Genomic DNA, 21,729 nt, shown 5'->3' with positions numbered 1-21,729 from the left:
ACTTGTGACAGAATTTAATTGTGGTACAGTGCCTTTTACTCAAAAGTTTGAAGAAGTTTTTAGGTGTATATTGTTTATTCCCTTGCATTGCATCTGAATTTTCTCTATCTGCAATTATCTGGACCTTGTGTTTCAATGCATTTTGGCTTTTTACAATTTAATTTGTTTAAAAATATTTTTTTGTTGTTGTATTGAACATTTTAAATACTTTTTAATTTGTTATCATCTCTGGGGCGGGCTGCTTTTTTTGGTCAGCAGTGATTGCTGCAGTGAAATTTACATTTTTCTCCAATTGCATGTTATTATGCAGTATCTTGTGCATGAATGATAGTTGAATGACTGAATCTTGCATTTCACCATTGGTATGAGTTCAGTTCCTTTTATTGGCTGACTTTTGTTTGCTTTCAATTTTTTGTATATTATTTAATTGTAAATCGAATTAGCAGATCTACCTGATCACAACACCCTTGGGAAATTCCAACCCAAATTGTCCATTTTGCTGATTAAACATACTGAATTTGCCTTAGGTTTGGTTTTCTTACTCACTGATCTGATTTGTAAATCTGCTTGAAAACATTTTTATGTCATGTCCTGAATTTTTCAAGCCATTAAAAAAAAAAATGGTTTGATGCGATCCATGATTCTATATGTTCTGGCAGCAGGATTAAACACTTTTGGTTGGATTGGAAATTGATATTGCAAATGAGGTCAAATAATGAATACATTAAACAAAATTTCATTTCTGTTCATACATTCAGTGTGAATAACTAGCTATGAGGAGGAAGAAGTTTTGAGGGAGTGAGGCATGTACTTGCATATAACAATCAGTCCATTTAAAAAAAAAATGTTAAGTATTTACTGTTAAGTAGTCATGGACTGGAACTTGCTGGGAATTGTGGGCATTCCTCTGTGCAATTTGCAGTTTGTGGCTTCCACATGAATGCTGATGTCCTGAACTTGTTGGTTGTATTTTGTAGTGGTTTTGACTATGGAGATCTGTGACAGAGTGTGAAAGTTACCAGGTTAGATCTGGCACAGGAATACTGAATCCACTTGTTCCAAAGAGAGGAATTACAAGGGATAAAGTTAAATAGCTGTCAGTTAAATTTAAAATAAATATTTGTGAGTAGGCCAAAAGTTTGGTTGATCCAGTGTTAATTCCATTTGAGAATATGTGTATTTTTTTTTCTTTGGGGATTAAACAATGTACTATACTTGTTATGGTAATTTGTTAACTGGCATTGATGCAAGGCCTATTTTTCTTCTCTAACATATTTAAAAATTATGGGCATCATGTACATTAAATTAACAGTTAAACAGGATAAGGAAGTCAACATGGTAGTTATTGATCACTTCATTGAAAAACTTTTAAAGAACAAAAAAAATCAAGGTATTCGCTGTTCTTTCCTCAAATTATTATGAGCCTGTAGTAACATGTGTGAGACAAAATTGTGTGAAGGTTTCAGGTGCTTGTATTGCCTAAATAATCATGAAAGGGTGACATAGTGGTATAATGATTAGCACAGCACTATTGCAGTGACAGCAACCCTGGGTTGAAATCTGGCATTGTCTATTAGGAGTATGTTACGAGGTTAATTAATAGTATGGGTATATTTGGGAAGCATCTGTTAGAAGGGCCTGTTATGGGGCATGGCTATGACAGACGAGTTTTGATCGAGCTCTCTGTGATGAGTACCAAAAAGATGGTGAAAAATGGATAATGTACTAAGAAACCAAGGCAGCCGAGATCAAAAAATGAAGAAGTTTCTACTCCGCCAGGAACATCGAACAAAAGCCTGAAAGGGAGTAGCTTAAAAATGGCCTTGGCCTGGGGAATTCTGGCAGAGCTGGGGAATCGGGACAAGAACTAAATATTATCCTAGAGAAAATGGAAAACCTGAGCAACTGATTTATTGGCATTGAAAATGTAATGAGAGATGTGACTGAAAGGATGACTGAAATTAAAGATATCGTTGAAAACTTCTTGGAAAAAATGACCCAAGCAGAAACAGACTTGATAAAGACACAAGATACACTAATAGCTTTGGAGAAAATTGTGAAGCATTGGGAGTCATAGACAAAATAATGTCTGAATTAGTGGATTGGAAGTAGTAATCGAGGGGAGATCCAGTGAACTTTTTTTTGAAACATGGATCCTCTGAGTACTGAGAGAAGACAAATTCAGAGAAAAACTGCATATTGAAAGGGCTCACTGGACCCTCAGACCCAAGAGAGCCGGCAATCAGCGACCAAGACCAGACCTTTTAAGACTTTTTAGTTACTGGGAACGGGAGACAATTCAGGGAGCAGCATATGAATATTCTGAGCAAAATAATGGTCCACCTGAGATTGACCATTAAAAAAGTGTTATTTTTTTCAAGATTTTGACCTACTTTTAATAAGCAAAAAGGCAACTGCATTCCAAAAACTTGAAATTACCTTCTGTGACTCTGAGGGTTGAAGTAGCAGAAGGTAAATGACAAATTTTCAAGAGTATTAATGAGGTGGATGACTTCCTGTGAGGTTTATGGAAAGGCTAAGGCAGCTAAAGAAGAAGGCTGTGAAGAATGTTTACGATGGGACTTAGTAAAAGTTGTATTTAAAATAAAAAGTCTTGTATTTACTGTAATGTTCATGGAGAGCTGAGAAAACTTGGGAAAAGGGTAGCAAGGTGGAGAGGGGGAGAATGACGCCTGGAAAGGTGTATCTATAAAAGATGGTGCTAAAGGGAAGGTTCTTCCTCAAGAATTATGCAGGCTTTTTTCGCAGGCTTTCAGGGTTTCCTGTTTACATCACTGTTAGGGCAAGGACATTGTATGTGTTCTTTAAAGGGGAATGATCACTTTTTTTAAACAATAGAAAAGGTTTTATTGTTTGGTAATATTTGTTTGAAAAATCAATATGGATAGAATGTTAAAATTTATTAGTCTTAATGTTAATGGGATAAACAGGGTGTTGAAGAGGAGGCGGATCTTGGGACACCTAAAAAAAAATTAAAGGGAGATATAATCTTTCTACAAGAAAAGCATCTTACCAAATTGGAACATGCTAAATTAAAAAAAAGGAGGGGTGGAATTCTAATTAATAAAAATATACCAATAATAATAGAAGAGACATTGACTGACCAATCTGGAAGATTTGTAATGGGACATTGTCAAATTTATGCAGAATCAAGGATGTTTATGAGTATCTATGCGCCAAATTATGATGATGATGCTTTGATAAAAGATGTATTTTTAAAAACAGAAGAGGGATGACAAAATATACTAGCTGGAGGAGAATTCAATTTCTGTGTAGATCTAATGCTGGATACATCAGCCAGAACCGTGACAAGGGCAAAGGCTGCAAAAACGACACTATTGTTTATGAAGGATGTAAATTTGATTGCTTATGTGGAGGCAGCTTAACCCTGTAGAAAGAAACTACTTATTCTACTCAAGGGTACATGATTCACATCCAAGGGTTGATCGCTTTTTAATGTCTTCCCATTTAAAAAGTAGAGTGGTATAACCAATATTGGAGAGACTTCCATCAGATCATTCACCATTAATTTTATCTATTTCAATAATGGAAAAAAAAGAATATGTATACAGTTGGTCCCTGAATGCCACACTGTTGAAAAGGAAGGACTTCTGTGAGTTTATTAAGAGACCGATAGAATTATTAAAAAAAAAATTATCAATAATATTGTTTTTTCAGGGAACATTTTAATTTGTATTGATTTGAAATTTCAGGATTGCATAAACTTAGGGAGTCACAAAACTGGCAACAAGTTTTGCCAATTGCAGTTATATCATGTTTTGTGGCTTCTTAACATAACCTGACATCCTTCACTGTACATAAGAAGGATGCACAGAATTATTCACAATTCCACTATGGAGAAAGCAGTTCTAGTGGAAAAAAAAACTGACATTCTCATTTTGCTTTACACACATTAATAAATTTTGATTATTAGTAGTAACAATGGAAATAATGTTTTGTTGATCAATAAGTCATTGATGAAATTACTCTTTTTAAAAGAGCTGATTTCTGCCAAGATTGTTCAAAGCACAGATTAATTGTTTGTGGCAACACCCAACAATGTTTTAATTGATTATTTTTAAGACAAAGCAAAGTGCCTGTACATCAAGTAACTTGTGGGGTAAAACACGAAAGTGGGCAGACACCACGATTGAAGTAAAAACTCAATGCTGGAAAAATTCAGCAGATTAAACAATGTACTTTTTTTATAGCAAAGATGACCAATGTTTTAGGTTTGAGCCCTTCATCAAGGAATGAGCAAAATGTAGGCAAATGCCCAAACAAAATGGGGGGTGGGGTGGGGGAAGGGGTGAGGAGGAGCCAAAGTTCAAGTAACTTCTCTACTTAATATGTCTAACTTATATGTCTACTTAATATGGATGGTAGATCATTAACTCCCACTTGGCTATTGCTAACTGAAGTTTATGTATTTTTAACCAAAGTTGGGTACCAGAGTAAAAAGATGTGTAAATATGGCATTCATTACTTTGTAAAGATATTAAAGAAGTAATCGGTTCAGAAATTGAATCCAGAGGTAGATGGCAATCTGACATTAGAAAGTTTTTCTAAATTTGGAACATATTCAATTCAAAATTAAATATAAATAAAAACACTGCTTACCCTTCAAAAAGTAATAATTTATTTAGAAGCATTCTGAATAGTCTTCAGAGACCATTTCTGCTTGGTTAGTCCATGGGGATTATCCTTTTTAGAGCATTGTCGTTTTCTAGAAAACCTCAGAAACAAAGCCCAAGATGGAAAAGCATGTCTGAGTGACTCTGCACACAGAATTTAGTGTTTTGTTTTGTTACTAGTTTCTCTTTACACAAAATCAACTATACTCTTCATACTTTTGTCATTGAATGGATTACATGTGTAATTGTTCTTTTATCTGACCGATTCCTGTTTGCCATTTCATTTATTTGGATAACTAATCAGGAAAAAAATAACTCAGTGCTAATGGTTTCTATTTGTAAATGCTGCATTCACATCTGGCTGGAAATGTGATACATTGCTTATTGGTTGTCAGCTGTTGGTAATTAATTCTAGGAGGAAATATCTTTAGGTACTTAAGCTGAATACATCACCATGTTCAGCATGAGTAAACAGAAATTACTGTGACTTTACCAATGCTTTTGCAAATTTTTTCAGATAGTGAATACCTAAGCTAAAACTGTAAAGTTAGCTTGTATTTGCATATTCCCATTTAATTTGACCCAAATGTAAATGCAATCAAAGAGTACAATTTCAGGAGGGAAAAAAATCTTTTTACCTTGGAATACCTTATGTACAATTAATTGGATGGAGGAACAATATTTGTTGTGTAGATAAAATTGTCAGCCATTTTGTATGGAGAAGTAAGCTTTTTTTGTATGGAAGAATGTTGATCAAAGTACATTTCAAAAAAATTCTTCTTGGGAAATGGACTCTGGCTGACTACACTATCTATGCCTCTCGTAATTTTATCTAGCTCTACCACGTCACCTCTCGGCCTCCTTCACGCTAGGAAAAACAGAACAGTCTCTCCAGGTTCTTATAGTAACTCGCGTCTTCCATTTCAAGCAATACCCTTGTAAATCTTTTCTGTACCCTCTCTACTTCAATCATTATCTTTCCTGTAATGTGCAAACCATATGGCACAAAATACTCCCAAATGGTGAGCAGGGATCCTGAAGGACCTTGGGGTCTAACAGCCTCCTATTATATCTGGGGTTCAGTACTAGGGGCCAGGGAGCTTGGATTCAGTGCTGGAATGCACAGGATGTTGTCTGGCTACAGACGTTATGGGGTGCATGACTGGAGGAGGTGGTGGGATCCGTGGATATTCTGTCTCTGAAGGGACTCTCTTCTGCTTCCCTTTTTTCGTTTTGCTAGGGGCATTGGACAAGTGGTACCTCTGTGTGCCTTTACAGGGCTCCTTGCCAAACTTGTTTGAACCCTTCTGAGTAGCACAGTTAAATTTTCTTGGTTCCCTTTGAGTAACCCTTCTTCTAACCTAAAGGAGATTCTAACGGTCCAAGTTGTTGAAGACTTCCTGTCTCTACCAACTCTTCAGCTGTGCATTCATTTCAGATTTTTTTTCAGATTTCAGATTTATTGTGAGTACATATATGCCATCACATTCAACCCTGAGAATTTTTTTTCTGCGGGGAAGCAGAATTACCACTTATTCTTATTGAATGTGCAAAAATAAACTGTACATAGCATATACATGTAATCAAATAACTGTAAACAGATAATGAATGTAGATAAACTGTGTAATATAGAGAATTTTAAAAAAATGAACAAGAGTCCTTAAATGAATCCTTGATTGTGTTTGTTGTTGGGGAGTCTGATGGTGGTGGGATAGCAGCTTTTCCTGAACATGGTGGTGCGAGTCTTGTGGCACCTATACCTCTTTCCTGATGGTAGCAGTGAGAACAAAATGTATGCTGGGTGATGTGGATCCTTGTTGATTGCTGCTGCTCTCCAATGGTATATGTTCTCGATAGTGGGGAGGGTTTTGCCTATGATGTCCTGGACTATGTCCTCTACCTTTTTGAGGGTTTTGCACTCGGATATTGGTGTCCCCATACTAGTTCATGATGCAGCCAGTCAGTACACTTTCCACCATGCATCTGTGGAAATTTGCCAGGGTTTCTGGTGTCATACCAAACTTCAGAAAACTGAGGAAGTAGTGGTGCTGATGTGCTTTCGCTTTCTTCACAATCCCATTGGTGTGTTGGGTCCAGGAAAGATCCTTTGTGATAGTGACTCCCAAGAACTTAAATATGCTCACCCCTCTCTACTCTGATTCCCCCAATGATCACTGGATTGTTTATCTTTGGCTTTCCCTTCCTGAAGTCAAAAATTGGCTCCTTAGTTTTGGTGGCATTGAGTGCAAGGTTGTTGTTTGTGCACCATTCAGCCCAATGTTTTATTTCCCTCCTTTAATATTGACTCATCACCTTTCTTTATACAACCCACTAATGTGGCATGGTCAGCAAATTTGTAGATGATATTATTGTCGTACTGAGCTACACAGTTATAAGTGTAAAGTGAGTAGAGCCGGGGGCTAAGAACGCATCCCTGTAGTGCTCTGGGGCTGATGGAGATTGTGGAGGAGATGTTCTTACCAATCCTCACTGACTGTGGTCTGGACCACAGCTGACCATGATCCAATTACACAATGGGGTGTTGAGTTCCAGGTCTCGGAGTTTGTTGATTAGTTTTGAGGGGACGATGGTGTTAAATGCTGAACTGTCATTTGCCATTTAACTTAACTCCTTATTCTTGCACTGACTAACAACACATGATGGTGATGTGTGCCAATTTTTTAGTGAAGTGTTTGCTGAATGAAACTGGTTGTCTAATTAAGTGTCATTAGTGGTAGAACTCACTCAGGACTGTTTTTGCTGATAAATCATTGTTTTTTCTATTTGAGATAAAACTCTCCACTTGCATGTGCAAACACTGCACATGCAAGCAAAATATTGGTGTGAGCACTTTAATTCATAACATGTGGAAATAATTTGTATTTCTTCCTTCTGTGCTTGCTTGTCCTCATACTATAAATGGAAAATAAATGCTGCATGCTTGAAAGGTGTAGCACAACACTCAAATGTTGTCGAGTAAGAATTGAAAAATTCAAATGAAAAGTGTGCTTTTTACCTAGAGTTAATAAATATAGAAATGTCAATGCACAGTAAAGCCCCTGGTATCCGGCACCTGTGGGATTGGTTGATGCCAGGTATTTTCCAGTTTCTTGAGACGTACTCTTACAATACCTAACTAATACACCTACATTAAGAATAAACAGTTAAAAAGACAAAAATACTATATTGTGCAAACACTGAACAAACTTCACTTGCATGAATATATAAACCTTAAAGCATTTTACTTTATTTTCAGTCATATTCTTTGAAGACATGCAACCATATCTCCATCTGCAGGTTTCTCCCCCTCCACAGAGCCGTCTGAAAGACGAGCAATAATATAATAGATAATTAACTTCCCTCCCCAAAGTTTACAGATTTAGCCTCTGACCAGGGTGATTTTTCCTCAGAAGGAATAAAGAGGCACTTTAAGGGAATTACCTAAATGATGAACTCTTCGTCTTGTGTGACGCTATTGATGTTTCACACAACTTTATTCAAACAGCTGCTACAACCAAATGACTCCGTTGACTAAATATTTGCTCCCATCTTCACCAAAGGTTCATGTGTCACTTCAGAGAACATTTACTTTTACAATTTTAAACTTACTGGTAAGTTTTTTTTTGCCTTTTATTTTATTCTTATTCATTTTATTTTTCTCTTTATTTTGCCGGTTTCTTGAGGCTGCTGGTTACTTGAAATTTCACTGTAATTATTTAATTCTTTTATGATTAAGTTGGTCATTTAAGTTAACACACTATTCCATTTGTTGTTAAAATTGGGTTCAGGGGATCCCCAAGTTATGGGTTCTATTCCTGAGAACTGTCCATAAGTCAGTTTTTCTGTAAACAAGAAATGTGTGATTTCTCTCGTTACCAATATTGTATTGCCCTTCCCTTGGTTCAATTATTTAATTTAATTAAATAATTACCCCAACCTGATTCATTATTGATTGAAAAATATTTTAAAACTTTGTGGGAGAATTTGCATAAAGCTGGATTTCTATCATCATTTTCTCTCCCAAAACATTTCTTGACCAGAAACTCAATTAGGCCATCCATATAATTGCCATGATCACAAGGGCAGATCATTTGTCAGTTTTATGGCAATGGGTGACTTGCCTGATACCCTGAGTCTGTCTAGAAAAACAAAAGGCAGTAGGAAGAAGAGTGTTATAATACTTAGCACATATATGGATGAATACAATTCCAATAGCAATCTCAAAATGTAACACCACCCAGGACAAAGTAGAGTGTTTGATTGGCACCTGATCCTTCATTATAAACATTCATTCCATCCATCGTCAGTGCAACATACACATAATGGATGTCGTCGACAAATCATTTAAATTGCTGTGTGAGTATTTCCATTTAGGAGAAGAGCAGCAAGTGGACTGGCATACAGTCACCTATCTATATTTCTTTCCAACTTGTATGTCATCTTTACTTGGAAACTTCTTTCCCTATTACTGCACTGCATAAAGCAACCACAATCTGCAAAATGCATCCACACTTCCCAAACCCATGATCTTTACTGTCAGGAAAGACAAGGTGCATAGGATAATTTCAGATTCACCTCCAACTCGAACCCCAAACTTACCTCTGTGCCTCCATCTGGAATTCCCTAACTAACAGCATTGATGGGCTACCCTCACCTGTGCAGTGGTTCAAGAACGAAACTCTCAACTATATTCTCAAAGTCAACTGAGCATGAGCAAAAACTGTTGTCCCTAGTACAGGGGTTGCCAGACTTGCTTAATGCAAGAGCCACATCAGATGTTTGAGAGCAGCAGGACATGAAAAAATATTACAGACACATTTTTTATTCTTGAATTGATGTTTTGTTACAAAAAAATTATGTAAACATTAAAAAATAAATGTATGTAATATTTATTCATGTATGTAGTTTTTAAACTACTAATTTGTATTCACTTCAATAATCAAAAATTACACATGCATACCTAGTATTTTGAAAATCTTGACTGATTTTCTGTGTAGATCTCTGCCCAAGGAACCAGTAGATGCTGCCTCATTAAATATATTTAAGATAAGGGTAAGATTTTTTTCATTGTTGGGGAATTAAGGGCTATGGGGGAAAGGCAGAACTGGGTCTACAGCCAGATCAGCTGTGATGTCGACAGGCCGGATTGATGACTCCTGCTCTTGTTTCTGATGCGTTCTCTTCAGGAATGCTGCAGATATCTACACCATTGCAGTGACCACAGCCGGGCGCATGATGCGGAAAGTGAACCAATACAAAGCTGCCTTCTGTGGCAAGGCGAAACCTGGGGGGGCCCAGCTCTGCTTCTCCCTGTCCCACCCTCCACTTCCCTCTGAACAGTTGCAGTTGGGATGGGGAGAGTGGCTGCTGGGAGTAGAGGCTGGGATTATGGAGAGGTCTAACCTTTGTGCTGCCAGATACTGACTCTCCATCCAGTGGGCCAAAGGCTTGCCTGTGACCACTGACAGAACCTTCATTGCTGCTGCCGTCTCCAGTTCTGTCTTGACTTAGTGCCTGGATGAAGTCATCATTGAGGAATCCTCTCCTCTGTCATGTTGCTTCCTGCCCCTCCCCCAAGTGCCTGAATAAACACCCACCTCTGGGGCAGGCCATGCCTCATTGAAACTCGCCTGGCCCAGCCCTGTTTTGCCCACCTCTGCAACTGCTCCCAGCAGAGGATCCTCAGCTTTGTCTGACCCTCCTACTGCACACCTTGCATTGGTGGCGCTCTGTAATGCTGTGGCCTGGCCTGAGTGAGGAGAATCTGATTCCAGCGTGCGCTGCCCACTCTGCTCCTGTGTCCTGGGGCAGCTTTGGGAGCACTGATGTCTCCTCCAGCCAACATATTTCCGCGAGTCACACATTACATGGAAAAGAGCTGAGCCGTAGTTTGGCCACACCTTCCATTGTATATATTGAAAAATGAATGCATTTTAAAACAATATCGCAAAGGAAGTGTCCAGTTGCTCAAGTCCCGGATGCTCTGTTTTCCTACTTCAATGTGATTTAGTTTGTACGTTCAGGATCCAAATGGGCAAAAATAAAAGTTCAAAGGAGCATGGGCGAGTCTAGCTGTTGACCTCCTGCAACAAAATGAGTTTTGTATGCCCTTTCTATATGTTTTAAATCACCAACAAAAAAAAATCCTGTATGTTCTAATGCTTTATTTGTGGTAGAAATTAATGATAATTTTCCATAGCAGAGATAGCCATGAAATAGCAATAATTGCCTGTTCTTCTCCCCCTGCCTCTTCCCTCCCCCTCCATTTTATTCAGATGCCTGTCTACATTTTACTTATACCTTGATGAAGTGCTGAGGCCTGAAATGTTAGTTATGTATCTTTATATTTGCTATATAAAGTATGCTGTGTGACCTGCTGAGTTTCTCCAGCTTTGTGTTTTTTCCACAATCACTGCATCTGCAGACCTTCGTGTTTCACTCAGTTAACAATAGCAATGTACAGAAAGTAACTTATGTTCAGTATTTGTATTTTCAGTAACTGAAAATGTTATTATTGTAGTCAGAGAATTTTGTTTTAAGAAAAGTTTTATTACAGGTAAAATCACAACAGATCAAACTTTTTATTCCGCAAGAACACAATATAACCTTTCATGTTGTTAAACATCTGAATTTTATCTCTGATTTAGTTTTTGTGATCAACATAGTCACATAAATTCATTTACATCATGCATTTCAGTTAATGTGCATCACGATTGAACAATTAGAAACCCTGAAAAGGAGGATGTTTTATCATCTGATGAATACAACCCATTAGAATCTTTTGAAGGTAATTGAATATAAACTTGATCATTTTTATATAGACGCACAACAGCACTTCCTGAAGCTTGATCAATATAACCTTTTTTATATTCATCATACGTATACATTAGAGGTTTATTATTTTTGTATAATCCAACCCAAACATTTGCTCCTTTAACTTGTATGTGATAAGAAAATTGATAGATTCCAGGTATTTCACATGTAAAAATTCCAGTCGCTGGATCATAATTATCATTTGAATTAATTAATATTCTATCAAATTTTACTGGTTTCCCAGTTGATGAATATGAATGAGAAAGCATCGCTGTAAATGCTGGAATGGAATCAACTTCCTCTGACATGCTGGAGTCATCGTCGTCATCATACTTTCCTGATTTTACGATCCTTATTCCTGGAGGACCTGGCGGACCAGGAAGTCCTGGGGCGCCTGGTGGTCCTGGTCGTCCAGGTGAACCAGGCAAGCTGGCTGAAATTTTTCCATAATAATCCCCTGGATTCCCAGGTGGACCAGGAGGACCTGGATCTCCCTTTTCCCCAGGGTATCCAGGAGATCCTTGAGATCCAGGTGATCCTCGTGGACCAGATGTTCCAGGAGACCCTCTCATTCCATCTTTACCTGGGTACCCAGGTGGTCCAGAAGGTCCTGGAGGACCTGGACTACCTGATTTTCCAGGTGATCCAGCTATTCCAGTGTCACCTTTTCGACCAGGTAACCCTTGTTGTCCCTGTAAGCCTGGTCTACCTGGTTGACCTGGAGATCCTGCTGTTCCAGGTGGACCAGTTGGTCCTGGCTGGCCTTTTATTCCTTGATGCCCTTGTGGACCCGATGGTCCGGGCTGTCCTTGTGATCCTGGTGCCCCAGCATGACCAGGAAACCCTCTTGGACCTTTTTCACCTGGTAAACCAGCTTGTCCTTCAGGTCCTTGACCTCCAGGTTGACCTTGGTCTCCTTTTTTCCCTTGTTCCCCAGGGTAACCATTTGTACCCGCAGGGCCACGTTCTCCCTTTGGACCTTGACTTCCGGATTTGCCAAAGCCTGGAAGTCCAGGTGTGCCTGGCAAACCTCTTGGACCCTGTGAACCCTTTGACCCAGGAGGTCCTGTTGACCCTGGTTTGCCAGTCACTCCAGGCTTCCCATATCCTGGTTGTCCAGGTGGACCCGGTTGTCCTTTTTTGCCTTGTGCACCTGGCATTCCTTGTGAACCTGGGGAACCCTTTTCACCCTTTGAACCTGCTTTACCAGGAGGACCAGGAGCCCCGGGACGTCCAATTCCATTGGATCCAGGTGGACCTGGAGGCCCTCTTGCACCTGTAGCACCTTTATCTCCTGGATGTCCTGGGCTTCCTGATCCCTTTTCTCCTTTTGGCCCTGGATGACCTGGACTTCCTGTCTTTCCTTTTCCTCCAGGTGATCCTGGGGGGCCTGGACGTCCTGGTGGTCCTTGGGGACCTGGTTTACCTGGAATTGACAGTCCAGGTGGTCCAGCAGGCCCTCTGTGTCCTACACTGCCTCTTTCTCCTGGTTTCCCAGGAGAACCCCGTTCACCTTTTTCTCCAGGAGATCCCTTTCCACCTGGTTTTCCAGCGGCTCCTGGAATTCCTGATTTTCCTGCAATTGATTTTCCCTCTGGTCCTCGTTGTCCAGGTTTTCCAGGGGCTCCTGGCAGTCCAATCCCTGGCTTTCCAGCTGGACCCTGTGATCCTGGTGGTCCTGGCGGCCCACGAGGCCCACGTGGCCCACGTCTTACTCCTTTTGCAAAAAGAAAGGAGGGAAACTTTAGATTTTGCTTTCATTTTTTCCCATGATCAAGGTTGTGATAATTGTCTATAATGTACTTTTGTCATACAATACCAGCAATTTACTTTCTCATTTTAACTCAGGATAACCATGAAGTTTCTCATGTTCTCTCTTAAGTGGGTCATTACTACATACTCAAATCAGAGTATTGTACTTTTTAGTTTGGAGCCAGTTATTCTCTGCCTGTATGCATTGTTTTACAGTGTGGATTAACTGAACTTTGCACAGGTATCGTTAAGATCTTAAGGCACAATATATTTGCAAGTCTACATCTGCCACTGGGATAAAAATCGATTTATTGTTTTAATGTTAGAATTATGATCTTTTTTCAAATTACTCTTCAGGTTAAAATCTGAAGTTATTAAAATTTTAGGCCAAAAAAGATTATTCATGGAAGGTCATTTGAAGGTGGAAATAATGATAGAAAAATGTGTATTTCAATAGTGAATGTATTGATTTTTTTTCTCAAATCATTGACATTTTTGATTCTCAGGTTTTTAACCTTGAAGTTGAAGAAGAATTGATTGAAGTATGTAGTTCATTTTAAATTGGCTGATCCAGGCTTTATCACTACATTAACTCTTCCATTGTTCCAGATGGCCTTCAATTTTCCATAAACTACTACATCTGACAATTTGCTACTCATTTCTTATCTCTCAACTAAGTTCTATTTATCCATTATCCTTGTGCCTTTTGATTCCTGACCCAACAGTGTTTATTTTAAAATTCTGATCCATTTGATTTCTTCTTTTGGCTTGTTTTGCCTCTAGATATCTACTCGTTTTTTTAGTCCTGAAACATTCTGATATCACTGTGTCTTAATGTGGTACATCACAGATAGAACTCTTTGGGCCTCCATTTCCATGCTGACTGTTTTACCCATCTGTGCTAACCCAAATTACTTGCATTTGGACTGTCTCCTTCCGTGCTTTGTTCAAGTTTCTGTTAAAATGCTTCTTAAACATAGTAGTTGTACTTATTCCACCACCTCTGGCAGCATGTACCAGGTATTTACTGCCCTCTATGTAAAAGATCCCCTTTCCATTTCCCTCATCACTATAAATCTATGCCCTCTTGCTTTCAATACCTCTACCGTAGGAAAAACATGTTGATTATCTACCCTATCTACCTCTCTTCATTTTATATACTTGTAGGTCACCTATCAAGACTTCTTCACACCATGGAAAATAAGCCCCGTCTATCCAATCAGTCCATATATCTAAAGTACTCCTATCCAGGTAATGTCCAGTGCTCTTCTTGCCTCTTGGCAAATAGAATAATTTAATTGGCTATCGTTCCTTTAGCTGCCAGTGTCATGGGTATCAGAATTCCAACCCAAAATCTCCTTAGTTCTTGATCCCTCTTCTCCTTCCCCTTTCCTATCTCTGGTTTGACAAAGCTGTTTGTCATTGGTTTTACTCAGAGCTGTGAGCAGAATTAATTCTTAATCATGTTATGTGGGTTTTGCTAGCTCGACCAGAATTTATTGTCCATTCTCTTTTTGTGGGTTAACCTTTTTCCCTACTGTTTATATATATATATAGTATTTAATCTCATGAAATATTTATTCCTTCAGTTAAAAACCACCATTACTCCTTTATAAATAAACATATGACAACTGAATGCTTATTCTCCATCTGCAACCTACGTTTCCTCTTCAAAGTTCTTGAAGGTCTCATCACTTTACCAATCCATGCACATCTTTCACTTAACTCTATGGTTGGGTCTCTCCAACCTGCTTTCTGCACATTCCACCTCACAAAAGTAGTTTTACCCAGAGTCATTACAGGTGAGTTGTCCCTCTTTATTCAGCTGAATATGTCTCTAGTTTTTCAATCTCTTGAACTCGAGCAAAGTTCATTTGGTGGGATTTTATTCCTTTTCTCTATTCTAATCTAGCAAATTGTAACAAGAATTTTTCCAGCAACGGAGTCTTACCTTGTTGGGAGTGCCCAGTAAGTTATTATTGGGGTTCTCCTTTTTTTTCTTTGCCTATGGTCTGTTTTTGGTATTTAAATTCGGAACATTGCAACAAATATATTTTAGAATGTTTTACTGTCAGTCAAATGAATGGAATAAATCAATCTGGAGATCATTCATAGTTCAATGGATGGTTTGGGAGAGAAGCTGTAATTTAATGCTCAATATTTTAAAGCAATCATATTTTGGAATGTTAAAAGAGTTGTATCGGGTTTTGAGATTGACAAAGCTCACTTTACAGGTATTGAGTTTCTTAATGTGCTGAATGGAATTTTCCTGTGTTAACACTCTAATTATAGTTGTCAAAGAGAGTTTGTGGACTGAAAGAGAACTTCAGCTCTGCTTGTCGCTAAGCTTCGGTCATCAAAAGTACTTAGCCATGTTGTTAAAAGTCAAGCTGAGTAAAGCCTTATATTTTATTTAATTTTGCAAGCAGGATAGCAAATACATTTTAATTCCCGCTCAGAGCTCATTGACAAATTAATTTTCCTCATGAAGTCTCAATTCTTTTGTTATGCCAAGCAATATAAATTTGTGATTGATTCACTTTTTCCAACTTTTCTCTCAATATTGTTTTCTTATTTTATTTCGCTAAAGTTGTTTTTGAATAGTCAAATGCCACAGGTGTGTGCATAATTTAGCACAGAATTTTGTGTTAAACTATGCACATAGCCACAGATATTGTGGTTTGTTTTATAAGTTCAATTTTAATTATTTAAAAAAACCCAATTAAACATACAGCCTGATAACAGGGCCTTCTGGCCCAGGACCTGGCTGCCAAAATACCCCCAATTAGCATACAAGCCTTGGTTTTTGAGGTGTGGGCTGAAGCTAGAGCACCTGGAGGAAACTCATGCAAACACAGGGAAAACATACAAACTCATTGTTGTCAGTACTGGATTTGAACCCTTTTCTGTCCTTTATGTAACATTGCTTCTTCTCGTTACTGTACTCTGATTTTCTTGCTGTCTAATAGGTAGATAACTCTTTGCTTACATAGCCTCCGATTCCAACCTTTTTTTCTTTGCTCTAATCTTGCATGCGTGAATTTCTACCGTCTCTGCTGAAGTTCCATCATCCTTTCTCTCTCCAGTCTTGATTGACATGAACGCTAGACTAATATTTTACAGAAATCTATATATTTTAAAAACTATCCATGGAAGGGATTTAGTTTGCAACCAACTTTCCCGATTCAACAATGAAGTAATTGGAACTGCTTTGTTTTGTTCACACTTTTTAACGTCGACATGAAATTGGTATGTTTAACATATCTGTGGCATGTTGTATGAAGCATTTTTGCTTTTACTGCACAAAAAAAACTTTAGAACCATTTATTGTAATGTAATTTAAAAAAAAAACTAATTAATTTTAGACTTGCAGCTCTTAGTCACACTAGTAACAGGTCCTTTAGTCACACTAGCACATGCTGCCCAATTAACCCAACTGATGAACAACCTTGGTACATTTTGAAGGGTGGGAGGAAATTAGAGCACCCAGAAGAAAGCCATGCAGAAACAGAGAGAATGTACAAACTCCTTTCAGATAGTTCTGGATTCGAACCGGGGCACTAGTGCTGTAAAAGCGTTGCTAGCCATGCTGCCCTGTTCAGTTATCAGCCACAATAAGGATTAAGTTTTGCTCTTTCTCTGTCATTATTTTTTATGTTTGGGTACTATAATGGACAAAGAAATGTTTGCATTTTGAATCAGCAGTACTTAATACTGATCATGAAGAAAGCTACAAAGAAAGATCAAATGTTCTTTGTCATTTGGACTTCCTCTTTCCCACATCTTTTAGGTGTTTGTTCAAAATATTCAATGCATTTAGCAAGAATTATGTCGTTGAACTGCCTGATCAATGTAAAATTAATGGACATAAAATAAATTATTTAGTTCTGGAGTGTTAAAGATTTATTTCAAATTAAGTTGTTAACTTGTGTCTCATAGGATAATATTTTCATTGTTTTGTGAGTGGTTTCAAAACTTAGTTGATTAATTTATTGTACAAAACAGTATAATTTGTGGAAGAGTACAGACAATCTAAAGCAGTTTTGGGAATTCTGTGTTCAACTATGCACATACCTGCAGAAATTGTGAAGTTAATTTTAGTTTAAAAGTTTAGCATCGTTTTACACTGTAGCAGATGCATAATCCACTCTGTGGTTCATAATGGACAGCTATTTCAAACATTTAAAAATTATGCCTATTTGAGTAGTTGGCAATCCCAGTTAAACTTACCACCTTCAGAGCTGTCTGAATCATCTCCACCCGAGTCATTTTCACCTGAGTCACTTCCATTTGAATCATCTCCTAATTTAGACCAAATATTGAATTGTTAAATGCAAAATAATCTTTTACAGTATTTAGTAAATTTCTGAAGAGATCGTATATGGAACATATCAAATCCAAACCACCCATTCTACTTTTTACCCAGGTTTATGGAGGAAAAGGCCATATTATGTTACCCGCACAAACCATAGTAACCAGTTCAAGCATCATAGATTTAAGGTAAAATAAAGCTTTCTCACTCTTGCTAATTAAAGATTGTGGTTGAGGTGCATGGTGGTGATAGGTATTGAAAATATTGACCATAAATCTTAAAAAAAAACTGGGTTCTGACAAGGACCGAGATGTAGTGCTGCAAAGATTACTTTACAATTCACATGCAAACATAATGTCAGCTTCTTTGGCAACTCAATGAAAACGTGTAAATTTAACCAAATAGGAGTGGCTACCTGATCATTTTCTGAAATAGTTCCTGACTCCTTGCACTGCACGCAGACATAGTTTTATGAAGTCTACCAGAAACATAGAAATTTAAGTGGATGAAGATCTTGCTGACCCAAAGTCATTGCTATTTAGCAGCGTCTTACAAGCTTTGTCCTCTCGTACCAAGCAATGTTGAGCACCTGCATGAACATGTAGGAAGTGGTACTCACTGTTGATCATGGCAGATCTTCACCCTCAATACTATTTTCATGCCCTATTGCCATATTCTGTGATTCTGCTTAACCCAGAAATTCATACACTTCAATTTCAAATAGCATCATTGATTGATCCTCTGGAGTAAAACAAAAGTCTGCAAACACCATGATTGAAGTAAAAACAATGCTGGAGAAACTCAGCAGGTCAAACAGAATGAAACACGAATGTCTGCAGACACCATGGTTGAAGTAAAAACACAATACTGGAGAAACTCTCCAATATCCCTCCTTTCCCTTGCCCTTTGTTTTCTTTCCCATAGCTCTGCACCCCCTTCCCTCTCCATTCACAGAGCCATTCCTCCTCCCCTTGCTTGTTGCTGTGCCCTCCTTCCTTCTCCACTTGCTGCCTTTGGGAACTCTGCTTCTCCCCCTACCATTTTGTTTGGGCATTTGCTGACATTTTTCCATACCTTGATGAAGGGCTCAAGCCTGAAATGTTGGTTATATACCTTTATCCTTGCTATACAAAGAATACCGTTTGACCTGTTAAGTTTCTCTAGCATTGTGTTTTTACTGAGTGATCCTCTGGAACTTTTTTGGGTAGGAATAATTCTGATTGTCACCCCTAGTTTTAATCTCAATCAGGATAAATATCTTTCTAGTATCTACTCTGTGGAGTCTGCAATGAATTTTTTATGTTTATAATAGAGGATCTCCCTCCTACGTGCTAAATAGAGGCGCGACCTACTCCATCTTATGATAGACCTCCTAGCCAAGGAACCAGTGTGATGAATCTTTGCTCTACTTTGCAGCGTCCATTTTTTTTAGAAAAGGGGATTAACATTTCATCTGTGTTCTCATTGAAACTTAACATTGCTGTGTTAAGACATTTTCACTTTTGTACCCAAATCTGATTGCACTAAAGCTTAGCGAACCATTTGCTAGATGAACTATGTGATTCACTTGTAGGCTAGCTTTCAGTGACTTGTGTGAAAGGACACTGTGTTCTCTTCAAATATCTGGACTTGAAAAGCTTGCCATTTAAAAATACAATACTTTTTATTTCCTTATTGCATCTTTACATTCTCGACATTGTACCTTGGCTATCATCTTGTTTTTCATTCATTCAACTTGAAAACTTTTAGCATCTTTTTCACCGCTCACTTGATTTCATATTGTCCACAGACTTGGAATATTGCATTTCGACCTCAGGAAAATTGTGTAGTGAAATGGTGAAAATAAATTCTGATGCTTGTGTATAATCTTGTAAACGCTGCATAATGTATGAAAATAAATGTTGTATGTGTAATCCTATATCTCACCTATGTTAGTTGAATAATATATGCTTGTAGCATGCATATATGTATTGTCCATGGTAAAAGAAAAGCAAAGCAGTACTGATTCAGATGCTGATAATTTAAAATAATTACATAATGCAGTAGTAGAAAAAAAATCAAGCCTCATTTGCAAAGAAGGAAAGAATTGAGGCTTCATTGATTATCTTTCATCAGAACTCTCGAATGTGGACCAGTTAAATGTCAATTCTAATAAAAAGTCATCAACGTACAACTCTACATCTACAGTTTGACCTGCTGAATATTTCAAGAATCTTTTGTCTTCATTTTTAACCTCATGTAAAACAAATACAGAAATGAAAATTGTGATAACTAATTATAATAATTTAAGGAATGCAGCTGGAAGACGTACAGATGAGTTGTATCGTGAAAAGGAACTTTTAAATCAAGTAGAGAACTTATTTAATAGAACAACTTGCCTTTTTTTAAACTCTCGAAAGTTTGAATGAAGTTGGGTTTGTCCAGTTTTTACTTTCATGTGCTCTTACAAGTAGCATTTTTCTGAAATGAAGTTCAAGCTTACCCCAGTTGGTTTTTGCTCGGAGAGGGCGGTATCCCTTTCCATTGGTCAAGGTCAGGGTCAGAAGTAATAAAAACAAAATGCTTTGTTTTGAAACCATGGTTGGATCTGATCAGATCTGTGATTTAAAAAAAACAAAACAATATTAATAAAACAAGATGCAGAGTAATTTAAATATATTCTGTGTAATTGATTAGATTTTTGAATTTAAAATGTATAACCAGTTTAATAAAAATTATTTTGTTGCATTTTGCTACGGACTTAAACATTGTTTTAAGATTTTCTGAAAGGTCTCACTATCACTCAGATAATACTGAGAAAATGTTTTTTTTACCAATAGACTTCTGCATCCTGTAGTTGAACAATATGTGTTTCCCATACTAATGCATTTTATATAGAGTGCTACAAAGCAGACTGGTGTGTTAATCACATACAAATACTCACAAAAAAAATCATCTTTGGCCTCCTGTCCTTTACCCAAGTAAACAATAGCACAAAATTAAGCAAAACATACCAGCATTATTTTGAATTGAGAACCTTGCTTCTCTCTGCAATTATGAAGAGTGATGAAGATGTGACTTTAAAGTAGAATGCCATGTATTTATATAGAGGAGACTTTCATTTTGGACAAATGAAATCTTTTAACTCCTCCTTTTCAAAACACAAGTGCTAATTATGAATTTTATGTTTACATGTATTTCCTGCGTCAGAAGGTTAGGTCAGCTTGGTGGGTTGCTTGTGGTTCGGGCTTCCTTGCCATCTTTATGATTGGTATCTATCTCAGCAGACAGTTTATCATATAGATATGGGATAGATTATTTTTAACTTGTTTGGGAAAACTATTTATTTCTTGTACATTTAAACTTGGATGTTGGACAAAATGAGTGTAGTTTATTTAGAAATTTGAAATAAATGATGTTCTCGTGTTGTTACTTCTTCAATGATATGATTTCACCAATGATCAAACGATCAGTATTTTAACTGGTCTTAAGCTTATAAGGTTCTTCCAGTCCAAGAATCCATTTGCTGTTAAGATATGTTTATAATGGGAGGATCTGATAATAGTAAGATTGACAATTAGAAGGTTGAGGGATTGAAATTACAGTTGAAAAGTTTTTTAAAAAATAGAAAGATTAGGCTACTGCGATACCTTCAAACCTGATGTGGAAGTGTGTTTTGCAAAGCTTTCAATATAAACCAGATGTGCTTAGAAATTGTACGTGTCCTGAACATTCAAATTGGGGTATATTGTTGGATTATGTTGATATACCAGAATAAAAAGATGTTATTACTGTATTGTACTAACTTCCGTTTCCCTTGTTTTTCAGTTCCCTCCTTTTCATTTTTGTAATGCTGCTATTTGTGTTACATAATGATCCATTATAATGCTGGAAGATATTTTCTGTTATAATTCCCAAGTTTTCAAAATTGCTTAATTGCACCATAGACAGGTTGATTATAATGTTTGTGTTGAAAGTAGCCTGTAGCAGACATACAAAAAGTTACTGTTGTTTTTCTTACTTTTGTTCATTGCTTTTCAATTCAGACTCTGGCATGTAGCTTGTGGCAAGTTACTCTGTGATTATAATATGGACAGATAATGCTTGAGAGATTTTGGCCTGGACTTTGCACTCAGCTGCAAACAGACAATGCTCGTTTCTAAACTTGAAAGCTGCAAAGAAAGGTTTTTGGTATGGATTTCACCTTCCCAGATAAGT

At 37.5% G+C, this 21,729-nt stretch overlaps 2 protein-coding genes across 3 annotated transcripts in view; one reads left to right on the top strand and one right to left on the bottom strand.

Annotated features, from left to right (window-relative positions):
• Window positions 1–21,729, top strand: part of nt5dc1 (5'-nucleotidase domain containing 1) — a 725,609-nt gene that overhangs the window by 132,662 nt on the left and 571,218 nt on the right. The window lies entirely within an intron of this gene.
• LOC138736882 (collagen alpha-1(X) chain-like) lies at window positions 11,363–20,114 on the bottom strand. The gene is made up of 3 exons (XM_069887031.1): window positions 19,980–20,114; window positions 17,451–17,522; window positions 11,363–13,222 (listed from the first exon to the last, which is right to left on the bottom strand). The coding sequence occupies exons 1-3, from the start codon at window positions 20,109–20,111 to the stop codon at window positions 11,363–11,365; spliced, it is 2,064 nt and encodes a 687-aa protein (XP_069743132.1). The 5' UTR covers window positions 20,112–20,114.

The sequence above is a fragment of the Narcine bancroftii genome, chromosome 6, assembly GCF_036971445.1.
Source record: "Narcine bancroftii isolate sNarBan1 chromosome 6, sNarBan1.hap1, whole genome shotgun sequence".
In the NCBI taxonomy this organism is placed as follows: domain Eukaryota; kingdom Metazoa; phylum Chordata; class Chondrichthyes; order Torpediniformes; family Narcinidae; genus Narcine; species Narcine bancroftii.
This window is presented reverse-complemented; position numbering and strand designations above follow the sequence as displayed.

Bases quoted from the DNA above. Each gene is read 5' to 3' on its own strand.
- LOC138736882 (XM_069887031.1), bottom strand. From the start codon at position 20,111: ATGGTTTCAAAACAAAGCATTTTGTTTTTATTACTTCTGACCCTGACC. The intron at 17,523-19,979 runs GTAAGAGCACAT...GGTCTAAATTAG, and splicing joins ATTTCAGAAAAATGCTACTT to GAGATGATTCAAATGGAAGT. The intron at 13,223-17,450 runs GTAAGTTTAACT...AAAAAATGAAAG, and splicing joins TTCAGACAGCTCTGAAGGTG to CAAAATCTAAAGTTTCCCTC.